At 43.7% G+C, this 27,649-nt stretch overlaps 1 protein-coding gene across 1 annotated transcript in view; it reads left to right on the plus strand.

Moving 5' to 3' along the window:
• The window catches only part of R3HCC1L (R3H domain and coiled-coil containing 1 like), a 72,655-nt gene that overhangs the window by 18,671 nt on the left and 26,335 nt on the right, over positions 1 to 27,649 (plus strand). The window contains exon 2 of the mRNA XM_070754224.1: positions 16,744 to 16,912. Within this exon, the coding sequence (XP_070610325.1) occupies positions 16,906 to 16,912 (7 nt within the window). The 5' untranslated portion in view covers positions 16,744 to 16,905. The remainder of the gene's footprint in view (positions 1 to 16,743; positions 16,913 to 27,649) is intronic.

Genomic DNA, 27,649 nt, shown 5'->3' on the forward strand with positions numbered 1-27,649 from the left:
GCACAAGGGGTGTTGGAGCCGGTTGACCAGGCTGTCTGGGAGACCCCACTGGTCATCGCTTTCAAAGGGGATGGGGGATTGAGACTGTGCGGGGATTATAAGTGCACTGTTAATAAGGCCCTGGCTCACCACTCATACCCGCTCCCAGTGGTGCAGCAGTTACTTCACACTCTGGGTAATGGTAAGATCTTTGCCAAGCTTGATTTATCCCAGGCTTACCAACAGCTCCCCGTAGACCCCTTGACAGCAGAAGCCCAGGCGATCATAACACATAGGGGGGTGTTCAGGTGCCACAGGCTACAATTTGGGGTCTCTATTGCACCGGGGTTGTTCCAGGGGTTGATGGAACGGTTGCTGTATGGGCTGGAAGGCACGGTGCCCTACTTTGACGACGTCCTGGTCTCGGGGAGTTCCGAGGACGAACTTCTTCGCAGGGTTAAGAAGGTATTGCTCAAATTCCAAGAAGCGGGACTGAAGCTCAAATCGAAAAAGTGTGTCTTTGGGGTTCCAGAGGTTGATTTCCTGGGATTCAGGGTGGATGAAAAGGGAATCCATCCCACCCCTGAAAAGACTAGGGCCATTTGGGATGCCCCCAGACCCCAGTCGAAGGAGGAGCTGCAGGCTTTCCTGGGTCTCTTGAACTTCTATGCGGTGTTTATCCCGCACAAGGCTTCGGTGGCAGAGCCGTTGCATAGGCTTCTGGACAAGCGGTCTGTTTGGCACTGGGGGGAGCGGGAGGAAGCTTCTTTCAGAGGGGTCAAAGGAATACTCACCTCAAACAGTGTCCTGGCTCAGTATTCCCCTAGTCTGCCATTAGTTCTCACCTGTGACGCTTTCAGGTACGGAGTGGGTGCAGTCCTCAGCCACAGATTGCCAAATGGCTCGGAAGCCCCTTTGGCGTTTTTTTCTCGGACTTTGGCCGCAGCAGAAAGGAACTATGGCCAAATAGATAAGGAGGCATTGGCCCTAGTGGCGGGAGTTCGCCGTTTCCACGAGTATTTGTATGGCAGAAGGTTCGAGTTAGTGACGGACCACCAGCCCTTGCTAGGGTTACTCTCAGGTAACCGCCAGAGCCCAGCTGTCTTGTCTCCACGTATGACACGCTGGATTGTCTTTTTGGCCAATTACACCTACACGTTAACATACAAACCGGGTCGTCACATTGCACATGCAGACGCACTCAGCAGGTGCCCAGTACATGAAGAATTAACAGACCCTGCACCGGCCAGCTCCGTTTTTGCTTTGACAGACGGGCCAGTTGTACTGGCTGCCCCCGAGGTATCTAGAGAGACAGGGAAAGACCGCATTCTGGCCCAGGTAAGGCAATGGGTTTTGAGGGGGTGGCCACTCTCTACCCCAGCTGACCAGTTCATTCCGTTTTTCCACTGTCGCACGGAGTTCTCTGTAGAGAAAGGAGTTCTGTTAAGGGGTGGCAGAGTGGTTATACCAGGCAAGCTGAGGAACCAGGTGTTGTCCCTGCTGCACAAGGGGCACCCTGGAATAGTTAGAATGAAGGGTCTGGCCAGGGATTACGTGTGGTGGCCAGCATTAGATAAGGAAGTGGAGCAATGCGTGGCTAACTGTGCTGTTTGCCAGGAGAGCAGGTCTTTACCCCCACGAGCGGAACCTTTAACATGGGAACCACCAGCTAGCCCCTGGACACGCTTGCACATAGATTTGGCCGGTCCCTTCATGGGGCAAACATTTTTAATCACCGTGGATGCATACTCCAAGTGGGTAGAGGTGGCCCAGATGCAGTCCACTCAGTCACAGGCCATCATAGAATCCTTGATGACCCTATTTGCCACGCATGGGTTCCCGGACCTGCTAGTCTCGGATAACGGCCCGCAGTTCACATCAGTCCTCTTTGAATCCTTTTTGGCTACTGCTGGCATTAGACATGCCTTAACCTCGCCTTGGCATCCGGCCAGTAATGGCCAGGCGGAACGGGCAGTTAGGTCAGTTAAAGAGTCCCTCAAAAGGTTGCCCCAGAACTCTTGGAAGGCTAGATTGGCTGATGTGCTCATGGCCCAACATACCACCCCATGTGTAACCACGGGAAAGACGCCAGCGGAGCTTTTAATGGGTCGCAAATTGCGGATCATACTTGACAGGTTGCACCCAGGGTATGCGGGAACAGTACAGTGGCCAGAAGCTGCCAGACGTGAGGTGTCTGTAGGAGACGCGGTATTTGCCCGTGCCTATTCAGGCCAAAAGAATTGGGAGAAAGGTATAGTATGCAGGGAACTGGGGCCTCGTTCGTTCGAGGTAGAGCTAAGAGACGGGCGAATTTGGAAAAGACACCTGGATCAGATCAGACTTAATAGGGAGGATCGGCATGAAGATCGGGAAGCCAATGAGTTCCAGGGGGTGTGTCTTCAGGAACCACCCACAGCTGCAGGAAATTCAGGAAGCCCTTCCTCAGCGTATAACAGGGAAGAGGAGGTGGGCCAGGCTCCCAAACCAATCCATCCGGCCGAGATCGAGAGATCAGAACATTCCACAGAGCCCCGGCGCTCCGAGAGAATCTGTCGCAGACCTGTGTATTTGAAAGATTATGTCTGTGTCAGCCGAAGGGGCAGGAGTGCTGTGTCTGCATAGCAATAGCCGGCTGTCAGATTCGAGCTCGCGTATCCCTCTCCAGGGTCCTGATTGGCCGCATAAGCATAGTTACTGTTAAAGCGGGAACCTTCCTTTGTATGTGATTGGTAGTTGCCTCAGAAGGCGTCCTGTATATAAGTCTGTGTACTCTTGTGTATTTTCTTAAGCCTGTACCTGCCCTGTTGGCACGTTCTGATTAAACTCACCTGTTCTGGTTAAAAGGCCTCAGTTATTATAGAGGCTATGAGGGGAAACTGCAAAAAGAGCTACATGCTTTTAAACAGAAAAATAAGAAAACTAACATGTTTAAGAAATATAAACATGCAGAGGAATAAGAAAGCCTGCTGCACTGCACAGAGAGGAATAAGGACTAATAGACAGTGAACACAAAACATAGCTAAACTTTAAATCAAATCTTTCTGTCATACTTTAGCATTATCAAGTCATTGAAAGTGTTCCTCAGAATAAGCTATATTATTATTATTATTATTATTATTATTATTATTATTATTATTATGTCAGTACAACACAGCAAACGAGATCACTATGCTGGATTTCGGGCTCTTCCCAAGCACCTAGGTCTGCGTGATGTAGCAGCGAATTATGTTTGCCGATCCCAGTAAAGTGGCCTTTTGCAATTGACAGATAGAGATTTTGTCAATTCCAATGGTTTTCAAGTGTCCGCTGAGATCCTTTGGTACTGCGCCCAGCGTGCCAAGTACCACTGGGACCACTTTCATGGGCTTATGCCAGGGTTGTTGCAGCTCGATTTTTAGATCTTCGTATTTCACTAATTTTTCTAGCTGCTTCTCCTCAATTCTGCTGTCTCCTGGGATGATGATGATGATGATGATGATTATTATTATTATTATTATTATTATTATTTATTAGATTTGTATGCTGCCCCTCTCCGAAGACTCGGAGCGGCTCACAGCAAGTAATACATGAGATACAAATCCAATATTAAAAACAATTTTTAAAACCTGTATAAAAAACAGTCATACAATCCAAACAAACCATACATAAAATGGAACAGCTGGTCCCTACTTTAGAAGCTGCTATCTACTGCCTAGTTTGGAGGTTAGATGATTCCTTGTATTGTTTTTCAGTTTCCTTGTCTTGTGGTATAGATTAAAGGACTTACTACAGAAGTTAGAGAACAAGTTAGAAGTTGTGTTGTTCAGCATAGTGTGAAAGGGAGACACGCCAAGGGACACTGATTCAATCCTCTAAGCATGAAATGGATTGGTGCCGAGGCGTGGCGGCGGGGGGGGGGGGCAGGCATCTGATGGAGTGTGTAATAGACTGCGGATACAAGGGAGATACAAGATCTTGAGAAATAAAATTTGTGAGCTGTACTTCCTCTGTTCTCTTTGTTTTGCATTTTGTTCTGAAAAAAAAAAACATAAATCCAAAATCACTGCAGTGGCCGTTGCAGTAGTTAGAGTCTAGTTAGGCTTAAAATATCACAGAATAAAGCTTTTGAAGGATATCGGAAGTGGATCAGACTAAAGGCACATCTAGTCTTGTCTGTAGTTTGCAGTTCCTATACATAATCTCAGAAATACTTTAGTTTTCCACTATATATAACTTACAGCAACTGACCAGTATCCTCTAAATTGCCTTTTTTGATATTTTTGACTCTTTCAGTAACCTGGATCTGAGATATGTTAAATTCTCTCTAGCCACCACAGCCATTGGTCCAGTTATGCTGTTTGGGAATTATGGGAACCTTAGTCTTACACATCTAGAAGCCGTATGGGAAATGCTACTCCTGTCTTTCAAAGCCAGCGACTGATACTGCATCTTGTGACAGTGAATTCTATGAATAAAATGGCACGATATAAATAACTTCAGTGTGTTCTGCATCTGTAGCTAATTAATTTAATTATGATCATCTCTATAACTTTCAAACTCTTTAATTGAGAGTTTTAATTGAGTATTTGAGCATTAATTGCTCTTTGCTTGAGCATTTTGTTTCAAAATTAAAAGTCTCATCAATGGGGTTTGGTTCCCCCCCCCCCCACAATTCTGCAACTGTTAACTCCTGCAATGCCATTTTTTTGTATGCAACATCTATGAACTGGGTTGCTTTTGAATCCTTGCGAAAGAGAGACTGCATGTTTTACAGTTCCTATTGTTTAAATACTGTATAGTCTTAACTATAAGATGTAAATACAGTGATACCTCGTCTTACGAACTTAATTGGTTCCGGGACAAAGTTTGTAAGGTGAAAAGTTTGTAAGACGAAACAATGTTTCCCATAGGAATCAATGGAAAAGCGGTTAATACGTGCAAGCCCAAAACTCACCCCTTTTGCCAGCCAAAGCGCCTGTTTTTGTGCTGCTGGGATTCTCCTGAGGCTCCCCTCCATGGGAAACCCCACCTCTGGACTTCCGCTGCCAGCAAAGCACCCATTTTTGCACTGCTGGGATTCCCCTGCAGCATTGCAAAAACACGGAAGTCCAAAGATGGTGTTTCCCATGGAGGGGAGTTTCAGGGGAATCCCAGCAGGGCAAAAATGGGCGATTCGCTGGTAACAGAAGTCTGGAGGCGGGGCATCCCAGTCAGTGTTCCCTCTAATTTTTTTTTGGGGGGGGGGGGGCGGAAAAGTATAGTGTCTGAGCGGCAGTCCCTTCGGGACTGGGCGGCACAGAAATAATAAGTAAATAAATAAATAAATAAATAAATAAACAAACAAACAAACAAACAAACAAACAAATAAAAAACCCACCCTGTTTTGCCTCAGAGAATTTCAAAATAAAATACTGTGCTGTGTGTCTATAACAGTGAGCTCATAATAGGGCAACTCTATCAATATCAAAATGCCACTTAAACAGTTGACCTAGTTTCAAACTAGATTTTGATTTTCTTTCTCTCTTCCTTACTCCCATTCTTTTTCTTTCTTTTTTCCATCCTCTCTTTTTTCTATCTGTTTCTCTCTCTTCCTCTCTTCCTCTCTCTCTCCTTCCCTCTCACTCTTTCCCTCTTGGCTTCTGGGCAGGTTTGGAAAACTCTGAGTTGATGATGATTTTTAAGTGAGCGATTGCTCACTGCTCAGCTTAGAGGGAACTATGATCCCAGTGGCGGCGGCTTGGGTTTGTAAGGTGAAAATAGTTTGGAAGAAGAGGCAAAAAAATGTTAAACCCCAGGTTTGTATCTCGAAAAGTTTGTATGACGAGGGGTTTGTAAGACAAGGTATCACTGTTGTTGTGATTCAGCCTGAGGCTGCTCAGGAACCAGCTGTGTCTCTGCTGGCTCCATGCCTGGAGGAGGATGATAGCGCAGAGGAGGGGGCTGAACAGTCAGATGGGGGAGAGGAGAGTCAGGAATGGGATGAAGGAGAACAGCATGAGAGCCCCGGGGAGGGGGCTCTCCCCAGCCAGTAGCTTGGAGTCATTAGGTGATGACGCACAAGCTGTCATTGACATGAGACAGAGACGTTCAGAGCAACGAAAGGAACAGTTAGAGATATTATCACCATTGAATTAGAAGCAGCTGGGTTTGGGTGTGGTCCTCATCAGCAGGGTTTAAAAGGCAGGCAAGGCCTTGAAGCCATATGGAGTGTTATCAATTGGAGTTGCGGTGACCTGTTTTGATTCTCAGCGTCTCTGATCTTGGCTTGTGGCCTCGCAGTCTGGAAGACTCGTGGGAGGCATCTGTTTGTTATCTACAGCTCCGTCTTGGCAGCAAGAATCTGGTATTGCTTCATGGACTATTCCCTTCGTGTATATATTTGAAGTTCCAGTGTTTTTCCTGTTTGTAAGGACATTTTCTGTTACCTGTGTTTTCCTTGAATTATATAAACTGCCTTTGCCTTTTACCAGTGTGTCTGGCTTCTCTTTTTGGGTTGGTATTGGCTTCTGGAGTGACCCAGACAGAACACACTGTATTGTGTTATTTATGGGAACCTGTCTCAAAACACAATTGAGTTAGATATCCACACACTGGTAGGCGATGCTCACACCTTACATGGAACGCCAGCCGACAACTGCATTTGCTGTAGAAAGTATGGATCTCCTAAGGGTGGCAAGGAGAATCAGAGGTTGTTGAAACGGCTGCAAATTCTGACAGCAAGAGCGGTTTAATAGAAAGTGTGACTGGCTGTGGCTTTTCAGACCGTGGCACAGTGCAAGTTGTGCTGCTTCATGATGACAAATTGTGGAAAGATTGTCTCGGCCCAGATGAAGGATGGCTGAATGGCTGTCAGGGGAGGGTGGTGGAGTGGACACACAAATTGTTCTCAGGAAGACTTATAATTTTCCAATCCAGTCTTGCTCAGCACAGGACTTGTTGCTTCAAGAGTCTAGAAACTTTTCCTTAAGGCTATATTCTCTGGGCTCACCTTTCCATGCCAGTGCTCTGCATTCAGGTTGGAATTGATTATGATGGATTATGTACCACCAGGTCACTCTGAGGACTCTTAGCGACATGTATAGATTTTCTCCACGGCAATCCGTCCCCAACTTGATCTTTCAGATCTTCCAGCAGTGCCCACCCGTTGCTGCATAACTCGAGTCTTCCATCTTGCTGCTGGTCATCCTGTTACATTTCCTTTCATTTTTTCCAGCCTTGGGGTCCTTCTCTTGGGAGTTGAGTGTTCGCATAGTGTGTACAAATCAAGTTGGAATATAGCTTCTGTAACCTTCTGTAAAGATTGGTCATGTTAGCTGGGAACTTTGGAGACTGTAGTTTTGCACAAATGGAAGCCCCTAGCCTGGGAAGTCCATTCCAAATGGTGAACTCATCTGGCTTCTTGGCCTCTTTGTGTCTAGAAACATAGAAACATAGAAGACTGACGGCAGAAAAAGACCTCATGGTCCATCTAGTCTGCCCTTATACTATTTCCTGTATTTTATCTTACAATGGATATATGTCTATCCCAGGCATGTTTAAATTCAGTTACTGTGGATTTACCAACCATGTCTGCTGGAAGTTTGTTCCAAGGATCTACTACTCTTTCAGTAAAATAATATTTTCTCATGTTGCTTTTGATCTTTCCCCCAACTAACTTCAGGTTGTGTCCCCTTGTTCTTGTGTTCACTTTCCTATTAAAAACACTTCCCTCCTGAACCTTATTTAACCCTTTAACATATTTAAATGTTTCAATCATGTCCCCCCTTTTCCTTCTGTCCTCCAGACTATACAGATTGAGTTCATTAAGTCTTTCCTGATACGTTTTATGCTTAAGACCTTCCACCATTCTTGTAGCCCGTCTTTGGACCCGTTCAATTTTGTCAATATCTTTTTGTAGGTGAGGTCTCCTGAACTGAACACAGTATTCCAAATGTGGTCTCACCAGCGCTCTATATAAGGGGATCACAATCTCCCTCTTCCTGCTTGTTATACCTCTAGCTATGCAGCCAAGCATCCTACTTATTTTTCCTACTGCCCGACCACACTGCTCACCCATTTTGAGACTGTCAGAAATCACTACCCCTAAATCCTTCTCTTCTGAAGTTTTTGCTAACACAGAACTGCCAATGCAATACTCAGATTGAGGATTCCTTTTCCCCAAGTGCATTATTTTACATTTGGAAACATTAAACTGCAGTTTCCATTGCTTTGACCATTTATCTAGTAAAGCTAAATCATTTACCATATTACAGACCCCTCCAGGAATATCAACCCTATTGCACACTTTAGAGTCATCGGCAAATAGGCAAACCTTCCCTATCAATTCCCTAGTCAATTAAATCAACATCATTTGGTAGAGAGGCACACACATCATCAGATGATGCAATAATTTTAAGAGTGACAGTTTGGTGATGTTCCTGGTATCTTAATAAATTCTAGTTCCATCTCTGCCTTACAGAAAGTCCTTAAAACTTGAAATCCCCCCCCCCAAAAAAAATCAACCTTGGGGATCCCATTGTGAGGTTTCAAGATGGTTGTATGATATCAAATGATTGTTGTGTTCTTGCATTCTTGGTGGGTTTTTTAAATGTATGTTCATTGTTTTTGCTTTAAATGTTAATATGTTTATATGCCACCTAGAATAACATTTTGTGAGATTGGTGGTTATATAAATCTAACAAATAAATAAATGTTTGTTTTTGTCAGTTCAGCTGCCAGTGGCTTAACTCCAATTTTTGCAAGAGAATCTGTCCCTAAATTAATTAAAATCCTGACACCGAACCAGAGATATAGAATATGGATTATGTTTATGTTCACTTGAGGGTTTTTTTCACCAGGGTCCCTGGTATTGCTTTTTTTTTCATTTAAGTTCTCCCTCTCCCTCCCTCCCTCCCCCCTCTCTCTATATGAATATGATCATGGATCATGAGCTAAAAAGCACTGAACAGAATCTGAGAACCTCTTTGTTTCAGCAACTGTGGTTGAAAGGAAGCACTGGAATCTGCAAATGTCAGCAGGTTTACAATAATAAATATCCCTAAATTTATTGTTGTCATCATGCTTTTGGACTCTGATTGGCTTGAAATCAAGCTCAGTAAACTTCCAATTCTAAAAATTGCAATTATATTTTTAGAAGCCAAATTGCATAAAACCAGTTATACATCAAACTAAGTGCAGGGTGGCTGAGCAGTGAGCGGGATGACATATTCTTGTGAGCAGATACAGCCAACCAGACTAACTTGTTGGTTATTCTGGTTGTGTTCTGTTTCTTTCGAGCGCATCGCATATCCTAAACTTGGTTAACCAAAAACAAATGCCTTACTAGCTGTTTCACTGATAAGCAGGGGTGGGCTCTAACATTGCACATTGCATGGCTGTGCCCCACGCACGCACACACAGTGCTGAAAATTTGGCTCTTGCGCATGCGCAGAAGCCAAAATGAGAAAAAATAACAAAAAAACAAAACAAAGATGGCGGCATCCACAGATTGGCATCAACAACCGGCTCCGTGACATAACCACCAGTTTACTACTGGTTCTATGGAACAGGTGCAAACCGGGAGGAACCCACCTCTGCTGATAAGCAAGTACAACTGAGTGAATGGGGTATGTTTATAGTTTATTATCATTTAAATGTATAACTGCTGTTAATTTCTAAGGTTAAATATTTGGACCGGGAGTCACTGCTCACAGCCACTCATGCCCTCATCACCTCGAGGCTCGACTACTGTAATGCTCTCTACATGGGGCTACCTTTGAAAAGTGTTCGGAAACTTCAGATCGTGCAGAATGCAGCTGCGAGAGCTATCATGGGTTTTCCTAAATACGCCCATGTCACACCAACACTCCGCAGTCTGCATTGGTTGCTGATCAGTTTCCGGTCACAATTCAAAGTGTTGGTTATGACCTATAAAGCCCTTCATGGCACCGGACCAGAATATCTCTGGGACCACCTTCTGCCGCACGAATCCCAGCGACCAGTTAGGTCCCACAGAGTTGGCCTTCTCCGGGTCCCGTCAACTAAACAATGTCGTTTGGCGGGACCCAGGAGAAGAGCCTTCTCTGTGGCGGCCCCGACCCTTTGGAACCAACTTCCCCCCCCAGATATCAGAGTTGCCACCACCCTCCTAGCCTTTCGTAAGCTCCTTAAAACCCACCTCTGTCATCAGGCATGGGGGAATTGACACTTTCCCTCCCCCTAGGTTTATAAAATTTATGCATGCTATGCTAGTATATATGATTGGTTTCTAAATTGGGGTTTTTAAATTAACTATTAGATTTGTTTACATTGTATTATTATTGCTGTGAGCCGCCCCGAGTCTGCGGAGAGGGGCGGCATACAAATCTGATAAGTAAGTAAGTAAGTAAGTAAGTAAGTAAGTAAGTAAGTAAGTAAGTAAGTAAGTAAGTAAGTAAGTAAGTAAGTAAGTAAATATATATTTTTAGGGATCAATGCAAATTATGGGTGAAATGTCTACAATTTTCTCTGGAAGGCAACCATTAATTCAGCAGGTCTAATTCTGAATTGTAGTACTCAAAATGTGCAATGATGGGCAACTTGGTTTTCTCAAGGTGTGTTTTAGATTACAACACCCATAATCCCTTACTATTATCCTGTCCAGCTGAGGTTGAGCTGCATTATAGTCTGAAACAACAGGAGGTTGCCTATTCCTATTCTGTCTAAATCTTTTCTAATGCCGCGACCCCTTAATACAGTTCCTCATGTTGTGGTGACCCCCAATCATAAGTCTAGTTCCAATTCTCCCAACAGATCTTTAAGCTGATTGGCAGGAAGATCAGAGGGACACTCCCACTGTAAACGCCTGATTGGTCAGATTGTAAAAATACGTTCCAAGGCGACAGAATAGAAGCTTTAGTTCCTAACACCGTGGAAAAATTGTCTTTTTCCATGGTCTTAGGCGACCCCTATGAAATGGTCATTCGACCCCTAAAGGGGTCCCGACCCCTAGGTTGAGAACCATTGGTCTAAAGAGAGAAGAAGTGGTTTCATTAGAACTGCGGAAGAGGCACAAATGATAGGTTTAAGAACAGATGTAAGTTGCGTATTGGGAAGTGCTTTAAGGAGGCTTCTTGTAGAAAAAAAGGAAGTTGTAAATCTTCTCTGGAGATTTGTAAGAAAAGGCTGAATAAATAATAAGCTTCTCAAAGGATTGCTAATTGCAAGAAATTGATATCTGAAGCATTAGGTTATTCTGATTCTCTGACTACTCCTTATGGAAAATAGGATGAAGCAAAGCTCAGTGGGCTGTAGGGTTATTGTATAACCCTGGAAAATATATAAAGGAAACACAGGGATCCAGAGCTGATAAAAGTTTGGAGTGGAAGAATTAAAACTCTCTGGCTGTATCCATGGCAGGCTGTACAGTCTGGAAGACAGAAGGAAAAGTGAGGAACATGATCGAAACATTTAAATATGTTAAAGGGTTAAATAAGGTTCAGGAGGGAAGTGTTTCTAATAAGAAAGTGAACACAAGAACAAGGGGACACAATCTGAAGTTAGTTGGGGGGGAAATCAAAAGCAACATGAGAAAATATTATTTTACTGAAAGAGTAGTAGATCCTTGGAACAAACTTCCAGCAGACGTGGTTGGTAAATCCACAGTAACTGAATTTAAACATGCCTGGGAAAAACATATATCCATCCTAAGATAAAAATACAGGAAATAGTATAAGGGCAGACTAGATGGATCATGAGGTCTTTTTCTACCGTCAGTCTTCTATGTCAGTGTTTTTCAACCAGTGTGCCGGGGCACACTAGTGTGCCGCGAGACATGGTCAGTGTGCTGCGAAGCTCAGAAAGAGAGAGAAAGAGAGAGAGAGAGAAAGAAAGCAAGAGAGAGAGAGAGAGAGAAAGAAAGCAAGAGAGAGAGAGAAAGAAAGGCAGGGAAGGAGGGAGGGATAGAAAGAGCAAAAAAGAGGAAGGAAGGAAGGAAGAGAGAAAGAAAGAGGGATGGAGAGAGAGAGGAAGGAAGAGAGAGAAAGAGGGAGAGAAATAGAGCGAACGGGAGGAAGAGAGAGAGAGAGAGAATTTTTTTGTCCAAACTTTTTTTAGCCCCCCCACTCTCCCCCGCTCAATGTGCCCCATGATTTTGTATATGTAAAAAATGTGCCGCAGCTCAAAAAAGTTTGAAAATCACTGTTCTATACGTTCTATAAGTCAAACGTTATGACTTTCAGTTAATTAATAATATGATATTCGGGAAGACTCACATAGGTATTCATTTTGCAGGCACATTGGCAAGGGCACATTTTCAGCTTTCCCAACATCAGTCCAATTATCTTCACAGTCCTGCTAATTTCCTCGTAAATTGCTTATTGCAGTCTTCTCCTACCTTGCAACTCCCAGGTGCATTTGGACTATAACTCCTCCCTCCTTACCTGTCATAGCCTGTGCTGACTATGAATGATGGAGGTGGTGACCTGACTTATCAAAGTGTAGGCTGCCAGGTTAGGGGACGGCCGTTTTGCGGAGTCATCAAAGATACACCGGGAGAGCCTATTTGTTGTTGCAGTGTTCCTCCGGAGTCCCTATTTCACTTCTGCATTATTCTCGAGAAACTTCTGTTTACCATAATGTTGAGTTAACAGCCTCTTTCTATTGTAACATTTGTGATGTTTTGCTTTCTTTATACTTGTTACACATACGATATTTGAAAAGTAATTATGAGCCGAGCTTTTGTTTCCTGTCGTTAGTGTTGTTGCCATGAGACACCTTGAGAACACAGTTTGTGGAACACATTTCTTCCTTCACAGTGGGCGTGACTATTCTGAAAGAAATAGATTATACTTTGAGCTGAAAAATGACTCCTTTGGTCTGTCTGAAGCTGGTCTTGATGATACCTTTTCATCTCACTGAGTCAATAACGATGAAGGGGACCGTTCTGTTGGTTAAAGTAGCTTATTGGAGAATTTTTTGAAATCCAGTCGTTCTATCTGTATCATTTCTGGAGACCTCACCTACAAAAAGATATGGACAAAATTGAACGGGTCCAAAGACAGGCTACAAGAATGGTGGAAGGCCTTAAGCATCAAACGTATCAGGAAAGACTTCATGAACTCAATCTGTATAGTCTGCAGGACAGAAGGAAAAGGGGGGACATGATCGAAACATTTAAATATGTCAAAGGGTTAAATAAGGTTCAGGAGGGAAGTGTTTTTAATAGGAAAGTGAACACAAGAACAAGGGGACACAATCTGAAGTTAGTTGGGGGGGGGGAATCAAAAGCAATGTGAGAAAATATTATTTTACTGAAAGAGTAGTAGATCCTTGGAACAAACTTCCAGCAGACGTGGTAGATAAATCCACAGTAACTGAATTTAAACATGCCTGGGATAAACATAGATCCATCCTAAGATAAAAATACAGGAAATAGTATAAGGGCAGACTAGATGGACCATGATGTCTTTTTCTGCCGTCAGTCTTTTATGTTTCTATGGTCACAGAACAGTCTGTGGAGTGGACTCTTTATAAATTTTGCTATGCATGCCATATTGTCTTAGAACTTCAAATAAAACAAACTAGGCTGGACCTTATGGAGGAGAGCATGAGTAGAACTCTTTGCCCTATATTTATGCTCTTTTCTAACCATGGCACTCTGACAAAAGGCCCCTCACCAACAACATAGCCCAGCTTCATGTTTTTAACCGCTTAGGTATTTAGGTATTGGTAATGACCTTTAAAGCCCTACATGGCATTGGGCCAGAATACATCCGGAACCACCTTCTACCGCATGAATCCCAGCAGCCGATAAGGTCCCACAGAGTTGGCCTTCTCCGGGTCCCGTCAACCAAACAATGTCGTTTGGCGGGCCCCAGGGGAAGAGCCTTCTCTGTGGCGGCCCCGGCCTTCTGGAATCAACTCCCCCCAGAGATTAGAACGGCCCCCACCCTCCTTGTCTTTCGCAAATTACTCAAGACCCACCTTTATCGCCAGGCATGGGGGAGTTAAGATATTCCTTCCCCTAGGCCATTACAAGTTATGCATGGTATGTTTGTGTGTATGTTTGGTTTTATAATAAGGGTTTTTAGTTGTTTTATTAATTGGATTGTTACATGCTGTTTTTTATCATTGTTATTAGCTGCCCCGAGTCTACGGAGAGGGGCGGCATACAAATCCAATAAATAAAGGAATAAAAATTTTTATTTATTTATTTTTATATATTTATTAGATAAATAATTTAATCATTTACCTATCGGTGATAGATTGCAATGCCGTTTCAACCGGCATAATGGTTGATCTAGTAGCTTTCCTTCAATTTCAGGGGGGTCAAGCTCAATTTCATTAAGGGCCACATCAGGGTGGTGTTTGACCCTTGGGGGGGGGGCAGCTTAACGTCAGTCATGTCAGGGGCACCTAGGCTCAAGTGCTCTGCCAGCGAAAATGGGCTCCCAATCTCCGTTTTTGGATGGGGCAGCCTCCTGCAAGCCTCTGTCAGTGAAAACAGAGCTCGGAAGGGCTCGGAGGGTTGCAGGAGGCTGCCCCAGCTGAAAACGGAGATTGGGAGCCTGTTTTCCCCGGCAGAAGGACCACAGGCTGAACCCTCATTGCTTCCCAGGTGGCCCCGCAGCCCAGGTCTAAGTGATCCAGCCTGTGGGCCTTGAGTTTGGCACCCCTGTTCTCTTCCCTTTGAGGGCATCTGTGCGCCTAGAGCAGTGTTTCCCAACCTTGGCAACTTGAAGATATCTGGACTTCAACTCCCAGAATTCCCCAGCCAGCATTTGCTGGCTGGGGAATTCTGGGAGTTGAAGTCCAAATATCTTCAAGTTGCCACGGTTGGGAAACACTGGCCTAGAAAACACCAAAAGACTTTTCTTGGTTCTTTTGCTATGCACCTTTTCTTCCAAACCCCGAATCACCCTTTAGGTTATCCTGGTGAATTGAGAGGTGGTTTTATTACAAATCAAGGACGGGGAGAAATGAAAAGAGAGGCGCTGGGTGGAAAAGGTAAAAAAAACCCAGCCTCATGTACCGGAGGAGCTTCGGAAATGAGAACCTTGGATGAATTTCTGGTGCTATTGATTGGTAAACAGTTTATACATCCTGACATTCATAATCTTGGTGAGCTGCTGATAGCCCAGATTAATGGGCCCAGGGGCTGTCCATCCGTCACTTCCCATTAATTACTAGAGAGGTGTTTTTTTCCAGTGATTTACCTGACAGCGGGCCATGATGAATACCCCTAAACCAAATGGGCAGTGATTAATCATGTGGCCACACCCTTCTCCAACTCTTTCTTCGCCTTTACCAGAGGACAGGCCCTGAAACCATCTGTCTCCATGTAAACACATATTTATAGGGGTCTGGGGTTTGGCAGAGAGCAGCCGTGGCTGTTTGTGCCAAAGCTTATGAAAAAATAAATATCCCCTGGCAGAAGGGGGCTGCAGGTACCCGGGGCCGTGGGGTAGCGGTTAGGTTTCAGGTTGAGGGGAATTGAATAAGAGGAAGCAAATATAGCTGTTTCGGTCTTGGAAGGGAATATGGACTTATGATGAAGGGAGATTGTACCTTGAATTTTTTTCTTGGCTTGAATCATGGGAAAAATGATAAACTTAGAAACAAGGAGCTGAGAGTGGTAAGCTAGCCTGCCGTAATCTGCTACAAGTTATTATTATTATTATTATTATTAATAATAATAATAATAATTAATAATAATAATTTATTGGATTTGTATGCCGCCCCTCTCCGAAGACTCGGGGCGGCTAACAACAATAATAAAAACAACATGTACAATCCAATAATAAAAAACAACTAAAACCCCTATTATAAAACCAAACATACAAACAAACATACCATGCATAACTTGTAATGGCCTAGGGGGAAGGGCTATCTCAACTCCCCCATGCCTGGCGGTATAAATGAGTCTTGAGTAGTTTACGAAAGACAGGGAGGGTGGGGGCAGTTCTAATCTCCGGGGGGAGTTGGTTCCAGAGGGCCGGGGCCGCCACAGAGAAGGCTCTTTCCCTGGGGCCCGCCAAACGACATTGTTTAGTCGACGGGACCCGGAGAAGGCCAACTCTGTGGGACCTTATCGGTCGCTGGGATTCGTGCGGTAGCAGACGGTTCCGGAGGTAATCTGGTGCAATGCTATGTAGGGCTTTAAAGGTCATGACCAACATTATTATTATTATTATTATTATTATTATTATTATTATTATTATTGTTACTACTACTACTACTACTACTACTACTACTACTACTACTACTATGTCGATACAACACAGCAAATGAGATCACTATGCTGGATTTCGTATTTCATCACCAGTCGGGCACTTCCCAAGCACCTAGGACTGCGTGATGTAGCGGCAAATTATGTTTGCCGATCCCAGTAAAGTGGCCTTTTGCAATTGACAGATGGAGATTTTGTCAATTCCTATGGTTTTCAAATGTCCGCTGAGATCCTTTGGCACTGCGCCCAGCGTGCCAAGTACCACTGGGACCACTTTTATTATTATGAATAATAATAATAATAATATTTGTATGCAGCCCTTCTCTGAAGTTTTTAAAGAAGTGATTGGAATCCCGTGGATTAGAAATATAAATAGATTTTCTTTACATTTCCCATACTTTGGGAATCCTCAAACATTTATATTAAATTCCCTGCTTGTCCAGAGTTCTTTGTTCTCTTCCTTGTTTGAAAGTGGATCTGACACGAAATGCCACCTGGTATTCTTATAGATAGCTGGCAAATGAACAAGATTTTGTGTGGGTGTTCACTTTATGATGAGTGTATTTCTAACATTTGTGTTTGTTTCTGAACCTCTTCAGAAATAGGAGAAGAAATGGTAGAACCTGAGGCTGGAGTCAAAAGAGGAATCAACCTAGAGTTGCTACATAGCCACCAATGGATTAAGTCCAGCTCCTCTTGAATTCCTTATCTACTGCCAAAATATTGCTGACCATTAGTTGAGTAGATTCCTGTGCATAGGCATGAATAGTAAGTAATGTGGACCTGGTCTTTTGCATCTGACATTACCATATTTTTCAGAGTATGAGACACAGTTTAGTTTTGGAAGAGGAAAATAGGGGGGAAATCTACCTATCACGTATTCATCTTGCTAGCGTCCTTAGTCTGTTCAGCTTCAGCACATTATTTTATTCCTTGGTTAGGGCTGAAAAAGCTTTTTTTCAGAAGGAGTAGGAATGAAAACAAGCCTGCAAAGACTTAGGGTAGGAAAAACTGCTTTGGAGGCAGTAGGAATTTTTAAAAATGCTGCAAGCCAGGAAGATGGTTAGCACCGTGTTAGGGCTGAAAAAGCCTTTTTCAGAGGAAGTAGGAATGAAAACAAGCCTGCAGAGACTTAGGGCTGGGGAAAAAAACCTTTGGAGGGAGTAGAAAGCCGGGAAGATCCTTAGGATCTAGTTAGGGCTGGGGGGAGGGGAAGCTTCAAAAAAACTACATTTGGAGTATAAGATGCACTCAAATTTTCAGCCTCTTTTAGAATGGAAAAATGTGTGTCTTATTCTCTGAAAAATACGATATGTATTTTGCATTGATATGGCTGGGATGAACTAAGGTACCACCAGTTTACTCTGAACTTTCTACAGTTTCATAGAAACATAGAAACATAGAAGTCTGACGGCAGAAAAAGACCTCATGGTCCATCTAGTCTGCCCTTATACTATTTTCTGTATTTTATCATAGGATGGATATATGTTTATCTCAGACATGTTTAAATTCATTTACTGTGGATTTATCTACCACTTCTGCTGGAAGTTTGTTCCAAGGATCTACTTCTCTTTCGGTAAAATACTGAACTTTGTCAACAAAATGAGTGCAGGGGTCATTATTATATATTGATCTTTCCAAGAAATTAATCAAGCAAGGCTTCCTTTATTTTAAAGTGTTCTTCACTATTCTCTAAAGCAGTGATTTTCAACCTTTTTTGAGCCGCAGCGCATTTTTTACATTTACAAAATCCTGGGCACACCACCAACCAAAATGACACAAAATGACACCCTAAGACACTCTCCTCTCTTTTTCCATCCCTGTCTCCTCCCCACCCTTGTGTGTGTGTGTGTGTGTATACACACTCTTGAACCATTTCCAAAAACAGGTGATGGCTGGGTTTTTTTCCTCTCTTATTCTTTGGGTGCTTTTTATCATATGCTTTAAATCAAGAGTCACTTATCTCTCTCTTTTGTTTCTCTCTCTTTCCTCTCATTCTCTGTCTCAATCATTTTCTCGTTTCTCTTTTTTCCTCCCCTTTTTGCTCATTTCTCTCTCTCTCGCTCCCTTCCTCCTTTTCTCTCTCTTGTTTCTTTCTCTCTCCTCTTGCCTTCTTTCTCTCACACTCTTGCTTTCTCTCTCTTTCTCTCTTTTCTTTCTCTCTTGCTTTCTCTCTCTCTCTCACTCTTTCTCTCTCTCTCTCTTTCTCTCTCTCTTTCTCACTCTCACTCACTCAGCAAAAAGTTGCGAGATCGGAACCTGAGCTTCCTTCTTCGCGGCACACCTGACCATGTCTCGAGGCACACTATATGCCGTGGCACACTGGTTGAAAAACACTGCTCTAAAGAGCTCCAACTCCATTTTTGAAGACTGACCGGGTTGGATTAAAAAAACGTCCCCATTTTGACTGGGTTATGATGGTCACATAACCAAGCTATTCCAAATAGGGATTTATAGGTGATAATCCAATACCTTGAATTGCTTAAACCAGAATAAAGTGAGGGTTTGGGAGATTAAAATGAATCTTCTCCTATCCTACTCCTTTCTGAGCTGTAATATTCTCACAGTACACTTACCCCATTGTTCAACCAGAAAAGCACATTGTGTAAATACCGCCATCCTGCCATAAATCCTGTCTCGCTCAATAACTGCTGTTAGGAGATACAGATAAATGCATAAAAGCCGAGCTCTTTATATACCGGTGGTATGTTCAATACAGTATCTTTGCTCTTGCTTTATTAATGTGTAAACCATCATTTAATACCATATATGCTATATATTTTTGGAACATGTGACATTTTATAGTCTGTCGATCTTTGGCTTAAGGGGCTTAGATCTGTCCCTTAGGAACCTGTCAGTTTAGAATATATATACTCTACTTCTTATATATCCGGGGGAATGCAATTGCAAAAGAGAAAAGGGCACAGCAAAATCCCCTCTATGGCATTTAGAGAGGGGGGGAAGGAGGGAGAGATGAAGAGAAACATAGAAACATAGAAGTCTGACGGCAGAAAAAGACCTCCTGGTCCATCTAGTCTGCCCTTATACTATTTTCTGTATTTTATCTTAGGATGGATCTATGTTTATCCCAGGCATGTTTAAATTCAGTTACTGTGGATTTATCTACCACGTCTGCTGGAAGTTTGTTCCAAGGATCTACTACTCTTTCAGTAAAATAATATTTTCTCATGTTGCTTTTGATCTTTCCCCCAACTAACTTCAGATTGTGTCCCCTTGTTCTTGTGTTCACTTTCCTTTTAAAAACACTTCCCTCCTGGACCTTGTTTAACCCTTTAATATATTTAAATGTTTCGATCATGTCCCCCCTTTTCCTTCTGTCCTCCAGACTATACAGATTGAGTTCATTAAGTCTTTCCTGATACGTTTTATGCTTAAGACCTTCCACCATTCTTGTAGCCCGTCTTTGGACCCGTTCAATTTTGTCAATATCTTTTTGTAGGTGAGGTCTCCAGAACTGAACACAGTATTCCAAATGTGGTCTCACCAGCGCTCTATATAAGGGGATCACAATCTCCCTCTTCCTGCTTGTTATACCTCTATAAAAGAGGAAGAGGAATACTCTGATTCTTTTTTCCTTTGTAAAGCTCAGTAGATTGAATTAAGTATCCATTTCATCTCCATATAGAGGCCAAAAGATAGAACGTGTTAGACATTGGTGATCTTTTTAGATCCACACAGCATTAGTATTAGTATTTATTAGATTTGTATGCCGCCCCTCTCCGAAGACTCGGGGCGGCTAACAACAATATAAAAAGACAATGTAAACAAATCTAATATTAAAAGACAATCTAAAAAAAACCCAATTTAAAGAACCACTCATACATACAAGCATACCATGTATAAATTCTATAAGCCTAGGGGGCAGGGAAATTTCAATTCCCCCATTCCTGATGACAGAGGTGGGTTTTAAGGAGCTTGCGAAAGGCAAGGAGGGTGGGGGCAACTCTGATATCTGGGGAGAGCTGGTTCCAGAGGGTCGGGGCCGCCACAGAGAAGGCTCTTCTCCTGGGTCCCGCCAAACAACATTGCTTAGTCGACGGGACCCGGAGAAGGCCAACTCTGTGGGACCTAACCGGTCGCTGGGATTCGTGCGGCAGAAGGCGGTCCCGGAGATATTCTGGTCCGATGCCATGAAGCATCTGGATGGAAACTTAGACTTAGTTCTTTGGATGAAATAGGCAAGCAAGCCATGGGAAACTCCTCCTTCAACTCAGACTTATGTCTTTTCCAGTTTTTTATATAATACTGTCAGTGATGGGCTGCTGCCTCCATGGGGGGCTGCACTGGGGAATAGTAAGTTTATGCACTGTTTATTGAATAGTTAATAGTTTTTTTTTATTGTCCTTCCTTCTCTGGTATCTTAGTATGATCCTTAATTACTTTTAAAATAGGAAATAATTAAATAGTTTGTTTTACCCATAAATGCTTTAATCATTTTAATCATTATCTAGAACTGAACTTTTATAGCAATGAAAGAAATTTGAGCTACTTGCCTAATCTGTTATCATACTGAATCTTGTGGGTTCAGCACAAAACCTTAAAATGTTCCTGTACTCCTCAACAAATAATGCTGTCTATCATTTGTCCTTTTTGTGACTATTCAAATAATGTGACTTAATCAACTGAAAAAAGAGTCCAAGCACCTATTTGAAAACTTATCTTGGTCAGTAAGCAACACCCACCCAGTCACATGACCTTTAAGCCACCCCCGGTCACATGATTGTCAAGCCACTCCCACCTGGTCACATGACTGGCAAGCCACTCCTAACCAGTCACAATGCAATGAAGCCACACCTACAAAATAAGCCAAGCCCACAGCGTGGCAATAAAAATTTTGGCAGCCCATCACTGAATACTATCCTGCTTCCATAGCTTGTTTACTATTTCCCCCAAAAAATGCTGGATTCAATATTTTTTAAAAAAACAAAAGCTTTGGGCAAGGAACCTCCATTGCTTTTTTTTCAGAAGTAGGAAAACGGGAAGTTTAATTTTTACATGACCATTTTATGCTGTATCCAGCTATGTCCACTGAAACTGAAGTAATAATTTTGACCAGAAGACTCTTTCCTATCACTTTCTGCATGCAAAACATGTAGTTTTATCACTGAGTTGTGTTCTGCCCCCTAGTCTCTTGGGCAGGGACATAAGCAAAAAATATAATAGGGCAGGTTCTCTGTTGTTCCTGAACTTTGTGGGTGCTGTGTGATGAAAAAAATGGTAAATTAAGCATAATTTAAGCATAAAACGTATCAGGAAAGACTTAACGAACTCAATCTGTATAGTATGGAGGACAGAAGGAAAAGGGGGGACATGATCGAAACATTTAAATATGTTAAAGGGTTAAATAAGGTTCAGGAGGGAAGTGTTTTTAATAGGAAAGTGAACACAAGAACAAGGGGACACAATCTGAAGTTAGTTAGGGGAAAGATCAAAAGCAACGTGAGAAAATATTATTTTACTGAAAGAGTAGTAGACCCTTGGAACAAACTTCCAGCAGACGTGGTTGGTAAATCCACAGTAACTGAATTTAAACATGCCTGGGATAAACATATATCCATTGTAAGATAAAATACAGGAAATAGTATAAGGGCAGACTAGATGGTCCATGAGGTCTTTTTCTGCCATCAGTCTTCTATGTTTCTGTGTTTCTATGTAAATATATACCTAGCCTTCACTGATCCAGCAGAACATTATCTTACCACCAGGGACGGGCCACCACTCCTGAGGCTACTGGAATGATCCAGGATCGCGGGTGTGCACCTGGTGTGGGATTTCCGGGCTTTTTAGCTTCTGCGCATGCACAGGAGTAAAACGGTCTAGAAATAGGCCAAAATAAGGTAGATGACTGCCGCCGCTCTCCCCACTGCTGACCGCCACTCCCCCTGCTGTCCCTGCTGCTGACCGCCATTCATCCCTGTGCTCCCTCTGCTAGCCACCACTTGCCCCACTTTCCACTGCTCGTCCAGCCACTCACGGCAGCTCCACTGTGAACGACCTGTCCACTTTGCCACCCTGCCCAGCCCTTACCTTGCTCCGGCGCGTGACCTCCTGAGAAGGTCACGTGCCGGAGAAGATGGGCCATGGCGTGGGGAGCAGGCCAAGTGGCCCCAAGCTCCGGCCGCGTGACCTCTCTGTGCTCTCCCGCACCGCAGGCATCTCTCTCCCGCGGTGTAGGAGAGCAGAGAGCAGGCCAGGCGGCCGGACCTTGGGCAGGCTGCTTTCACCAGCTGCTGCTATAGGCGCCTTCCGGAAGCAAAAATTGCCAGTATCTTTGCTAAAACCGATAATTTTTATCGGAATTGCGCCGGTTGGGCCTGCACGGCGCGTGCACATGCGGTGGCAATGGATCAAACCTATACGCTCCATTACCGCCTCCGGAACGGTGTTCCCACCTTTCCGGCATATAGCCCATTACTGCTTACCACCCTCTGGAGCAGTGTTTCCCAACCTTGGCAACTTGAAGATATTTGGACTTCAACTCCCAGAATTCCCCAGCCAGCATTTGCTGGCTGGGGAATTCTGGGAGTTGAAGTCCAGATATCTCCATGTTGCTAAGGTTGGGAAACACTGCTCTAGAGATAATTCTGTTTCCTTTCATTAATTGCTCCCAGGTTTATACAATTTCCTATACATCTATAAAAGCAATTTTCTTCAAGTCTGCTAGTTTGGTCAGTCAATTAATATACAACACATTAAAAATGTGATACGGTAAATAGAAATTGGGGGTCGTATGGAAACAGGATCAAGAGTTGGTCTGTTAATTAATAGAAGAGAATCTTGACTGATTTTATTATCCTGGAGATTTGCACGTATTCTTTAAACAAAGAGAAAAGCAAGTTGCCAGTTGTGCAGAATATAGGTTAATAAATCTGGGTATTTTTTTAAAAGATTGTTTTCCTCCCACTCGAGAGCAGAGACACTGAATGATATTTGCAACAGCTTGAGCCTTGAGGCTAGAGGCTAGAATTACAATTGAGACTAAAATTGCATACCTTTTTTACTTGCTGCCTCATCTATCCTAAAACATAATTATTTTGTGACTCTTTCATTCTCCGTTGTGGGTGGAGCCAGCATTCAGGATGGGCTGTCCTCATCCACTCAGAATGAGGGGCGTGTCTGTTGCTTTTTGCTGGATCCACCCTCCTAGGACCCAGCTTTGACTCGGTTCTCAGACTGGATGGACGTGGCTATTGAACTCTCCCTTCCTGAATGCTGGTTTTATTATATTATATTATATTATATTATATTATATTATATTATATTATATTATATTATATTATATTATATTATATTATATTATATTATATTATTATATTATTATTTATATTATTATTTATATTTTTATTCATTTATTTATTTATTTATATTTTTATTCGTTCATTCATTCATTCATTCATTCATTCATTTATTTATTTATTTATTAGATTTGTATGCCGCCCCTTTCCGTAGAATCGGGGCGGCTCACAACATAATAAAGCAATTCATAACAAATCTAATAATTTACAATTTCAAACTTTAAAGTAGTTAAGAAAACCCCATTTTTAAGCAGACATACCTACAAACATACCATACATAAATTATATAGGCCCTGGGGAGATATCTCAATTCCCTCATGCCTGATGACAAAGATGGGTTTTGAGGAGTTTACGAAAGGCAAGGAGGGCAGGGGCAGTTCTAATCTCTGGGGGGAGCTGGTTCCAGAGAGTCGGGGCCGCCACAAAGAAGGCTCTTCCCCTGGGGCCCGCCAACCGACATTGTTTAGTTGACGGGACCCAGAGAAGGCCCACTCTGTGGGACCTAATCGGTCGCTGGGATTCGTGCAGCAGGAGGCGGTTTCGGAGATATTCTGGTCCGATGCCATGAAGGGCTTTATAGGTCATAACCAACACTTTGAATTGTGACCGGAAATTGATCGGCAAATTGATCGGATTCCTTGGCTTGTCTTCTGACTTTTTTGGACTTTGTGAGTGATCTTCCCAAGCCCTCTGTCATCCGAGGCACTTGGGCATTTTATTTATTATTTATTTATTTATTAATCAAATTTGTATGCCGCCCCTCTCCGCAGACTCGGGGCAGCTAACAACAGCAACAAAACAATATAAACAAATCTAATATTTAAGTTAATTTTAAAAATAAACCCCAGTTTAAGAGACCAATCATACATACAGACATACCATGCATAAATTTTTATAAGCCTAGGGGAAGGGAATATCTCAATTCCCCCGTGCCTGATGACAGAGGTGGGTTTTAAGGAGCTTACAAAAGGCAAGGAGGGTGGGGGCAACTCTGATATCTGGGGGGAGTTGGTTCCAGAGGGCCGGGGCCGCCACAGAGAAAGCTCTTCCCCTGGGTCCCGCCAAACGACATTGTTTAGTCGACGGGACCTGGAGAAGGCCAACTCTGTGGGACCTAACTAGTCGCTGGGATTTGTGCAGCGGAAGGCGGTCCCGGAGATATTTTGGCAGCTGAGCTTTGGCTCCTGTCACAGCAAGACATCCGGGCCTTCCCATTGCACTCACGAAGACCTCCCTGGACCGTTTTTATTTGCAGGAGGTCTTTCTGACCAGACAACTCGGCAAATAAGGGAAGGGGTGATCTCCCTCTGCCCTCTGTAGCAACTTGTCCGCATCCAGACCGGCGCGTCCTGCCCAATCGCCTCCACACATTCCATTCCGATGCCTGTGTTCCCGCTACCAGGGTGGCCCCTTAATTCCCACCTGTTTCAGCTGTCATTGAGGGGATTGAGTCAGACGCTGAAGCTCATGCTTGTGCAGCCCTTGGGTGATCACCAAAGGCAGCTGAGGTAGACACCATTTCCCACCTAGCTTCAATTTGCCCAGAGGCCTGAACGTGCACTTGAGCCTTGGCTCGCGTAGCCTCATCTTGCTTCCTGGCCTTACACCTCCAACTAGCTTCAGATGCTTGGACATTACAGGGCTCGCCCTGGTTGGCACCAGTTGCTCTTGGCTCCCCTCCAGCCCACTATTTCTGCAGTGATCAGTTGTGGTAGCCATTTTGTGACTTCTTTTTCAAATGTACAGTTGCAGTGGCCATTTTATGCCTCCTTTCGACAGCCATTTTTTACAGCTGACTATCAGGCCTCAATAAATATGTCAATGAGAAGTTCCTCTGATTAACCAGGGGGCGAGTGGCAGCATAAAACCAACTGCCCAACCCCAGAGGAAGATCTCCCCAGTACCTCCAGCCGTTTAGAGGACGATTCCTCAGATAGCGCCCGCAGCTCCAAGGCCACAGAGAGTGGAATGCTGCAGGGACAAGGCCCTGAAGAAAATTTGCAGCAGGGCCATGGACCAGATCCCCTTCGATAAGGACTCCCCTTCAAAGGGCACAGTGGCTGACCAAGTGGCTTCTCGACCATCATCAGACCACTTGTTTTTGGACAATCCAATTTGTATAGGCCTTTTGCAGACCCTTGGGGGTCAGCCAGCCTCTCCAAGCCCTCCATTCCTCAGACCCCTGAGGCTTCCCTCGATTCTGGAGTCCAGACAATCCACCCATTGTCAGTGGCTCCAGGCCTGGCAGCACTGGTCTCCTTAGACATGGCCAACCTATAGGCTATGATGGTGGCAACTGTGCAACAGGGCTTTGACACATGTCTACAGTCTCTGAGTGACTCCACCCCAGTCAGCCCCCAGGGGCCCCTGATCTGGCCTGGGACCAGTATTTGTCATCAAAGTCCAGACCACTACTGAATTGGAATTGGATCTTGATGGTCAGGAGTCCTTGCTTGACTTGGACTGATTAATCATATCAGTACAAGTCAAGCAAGAACTCCTGACCATCAAGATCCGATTCCAATTCAGTAGTGGTCTGGACTTTGATGAGGAATACTGGTCTCGTTGGAGGAAGACATGCCACAAGAGCAGCAGGCCTCCTCGGCCCTGTTCCCTCCAGGACTTTTCAAGCCCCTACTTTTCAAGGCCCAGTGAACTGCGGGGCTGGACAGCCCCTTAACGTAAGCTGCAGATTCCACATCCCTGCACATCAATCTGCTGTTTGCTGAGTTCACAGTGGAGGTGGACTTCATTCCAGCACCGCAACTCTTCCTAGACAACTTCCAAAGACAATGGAAGACTCTGGCATTGGGTACTTAGAAACATAGAAGTCTGACGGCAGAAAAAAACCTCATGGTCCATCTAGTCTGCCCTTATACTATTTTCTGTATTTTATCTTAGGATGGATATATGTTTATCCCAGGCATGTTTAAATTCATTTACTGTGGATTTATCTACCACGTCTGCTGGAAGTTTGTTCCAAGGATCTACTACTCTTTCAGTAAAATAATATTTTCTCATGTTGCTTTTGATCTTTCCCCCAACTAACTTCAGATTGTGTCCCCTTGTTCTTGTGTTCACTTTCCTATTAAAAAAACTTCCCTCCTGGACCTTATTTAACCCTTTAATATATTTAAATGTTTCGATCATGTCCCCCCTTTTCCTTCTGTCCTCCAGACTATACAGATTGAGTTCATTAAGTCTTTCCTGATACGTTTTATGCTTAAGACCTTCCACCATTCTTGTAGCCCGTCTTTGGACCCGTTCAATTTTGTCAATATCTTTTTGTAGGTGAGGTCTCCAGAACTGAACACAGTATTCCAAATGTGGTCTCGCCAGCATTCTATATAGCGGGATCATAATCTCCCTCTTCCTGCTTGTTATACCTCTAGCTATGCAGCCAAGCATCCTACTTGCTTTCCCTACCGCCTGACTGCACTGTTCACCCATTTTGAGACTGTCAGAAATCACTACCCTAAATCCTTCTCTTCTGAAGTTTTTGCTAACACAGAACTGCCAATACAATACTCAGATTTAGGATTCCTTTTCCCCAAGTGCATTATTTTACATTTGGAAACATTAAACTGCAGTTTCCATTGCTTTGACCATTTATCTAGTAAAGCTAAATCATTTACCATATTACGGACGTCTCCAGGAATATCAACCCTATTGCACACTTTAGAGTCATCAGCAAATAGGCAAACCTTCCCTACCAAACCTTCCCCTATGTCACTCACAAACATATTAAAAAGAATAGGACCCAGAACAGACCCTTGCCTACCTCCCTTGACTACAAGCACTTCAATATGGCCCCAGAATTAGCCTTATTTTTCAAATTTCCCCACGGTTGACACTTCAGTGCTTGCCCTTCATACAACAACCGCTATGCCAGACAAGTTGGAAGAATTGCTGAGGCCTGAAAAAAAATAACTGAGCAGGCCCTTATCAGGGCCCACCTCATTCCTTGGGTTAGAAGGTGTCCTCCACGACCATTGGCCGTTGGATTTGCGGAACTATTGCTAAGGCATGTGAACTCTTGGCTATGCTACAGCCGTTGGGGATCAGGGCCCACTCCATGCATAGTGCAGCAGCTTCGGTGCCTAGGCGACCCAAGCACCCCTGGTGGAGGTTTGTCAAGTGGCAACTTGGACTTCTCCTTTTCAGTTCATCCGCCACTACAAAATTGGCA

The sequence above is a fragment of the Erythrolamprus reginae genome, chromosome 5 (genome assembly GCF_031021105.1).
Source record: "Erythrolamprus reginae isolate rEryReg1 chromosome 5, rEryReg1.hap1, whole genome shotgun sequence".
NCBI lineage: Eukaryota > Metazoa > Chordata > Lepidosauria > Squamata > Dipsadidae > Erythrolamprus > Erythrolamprus reginae.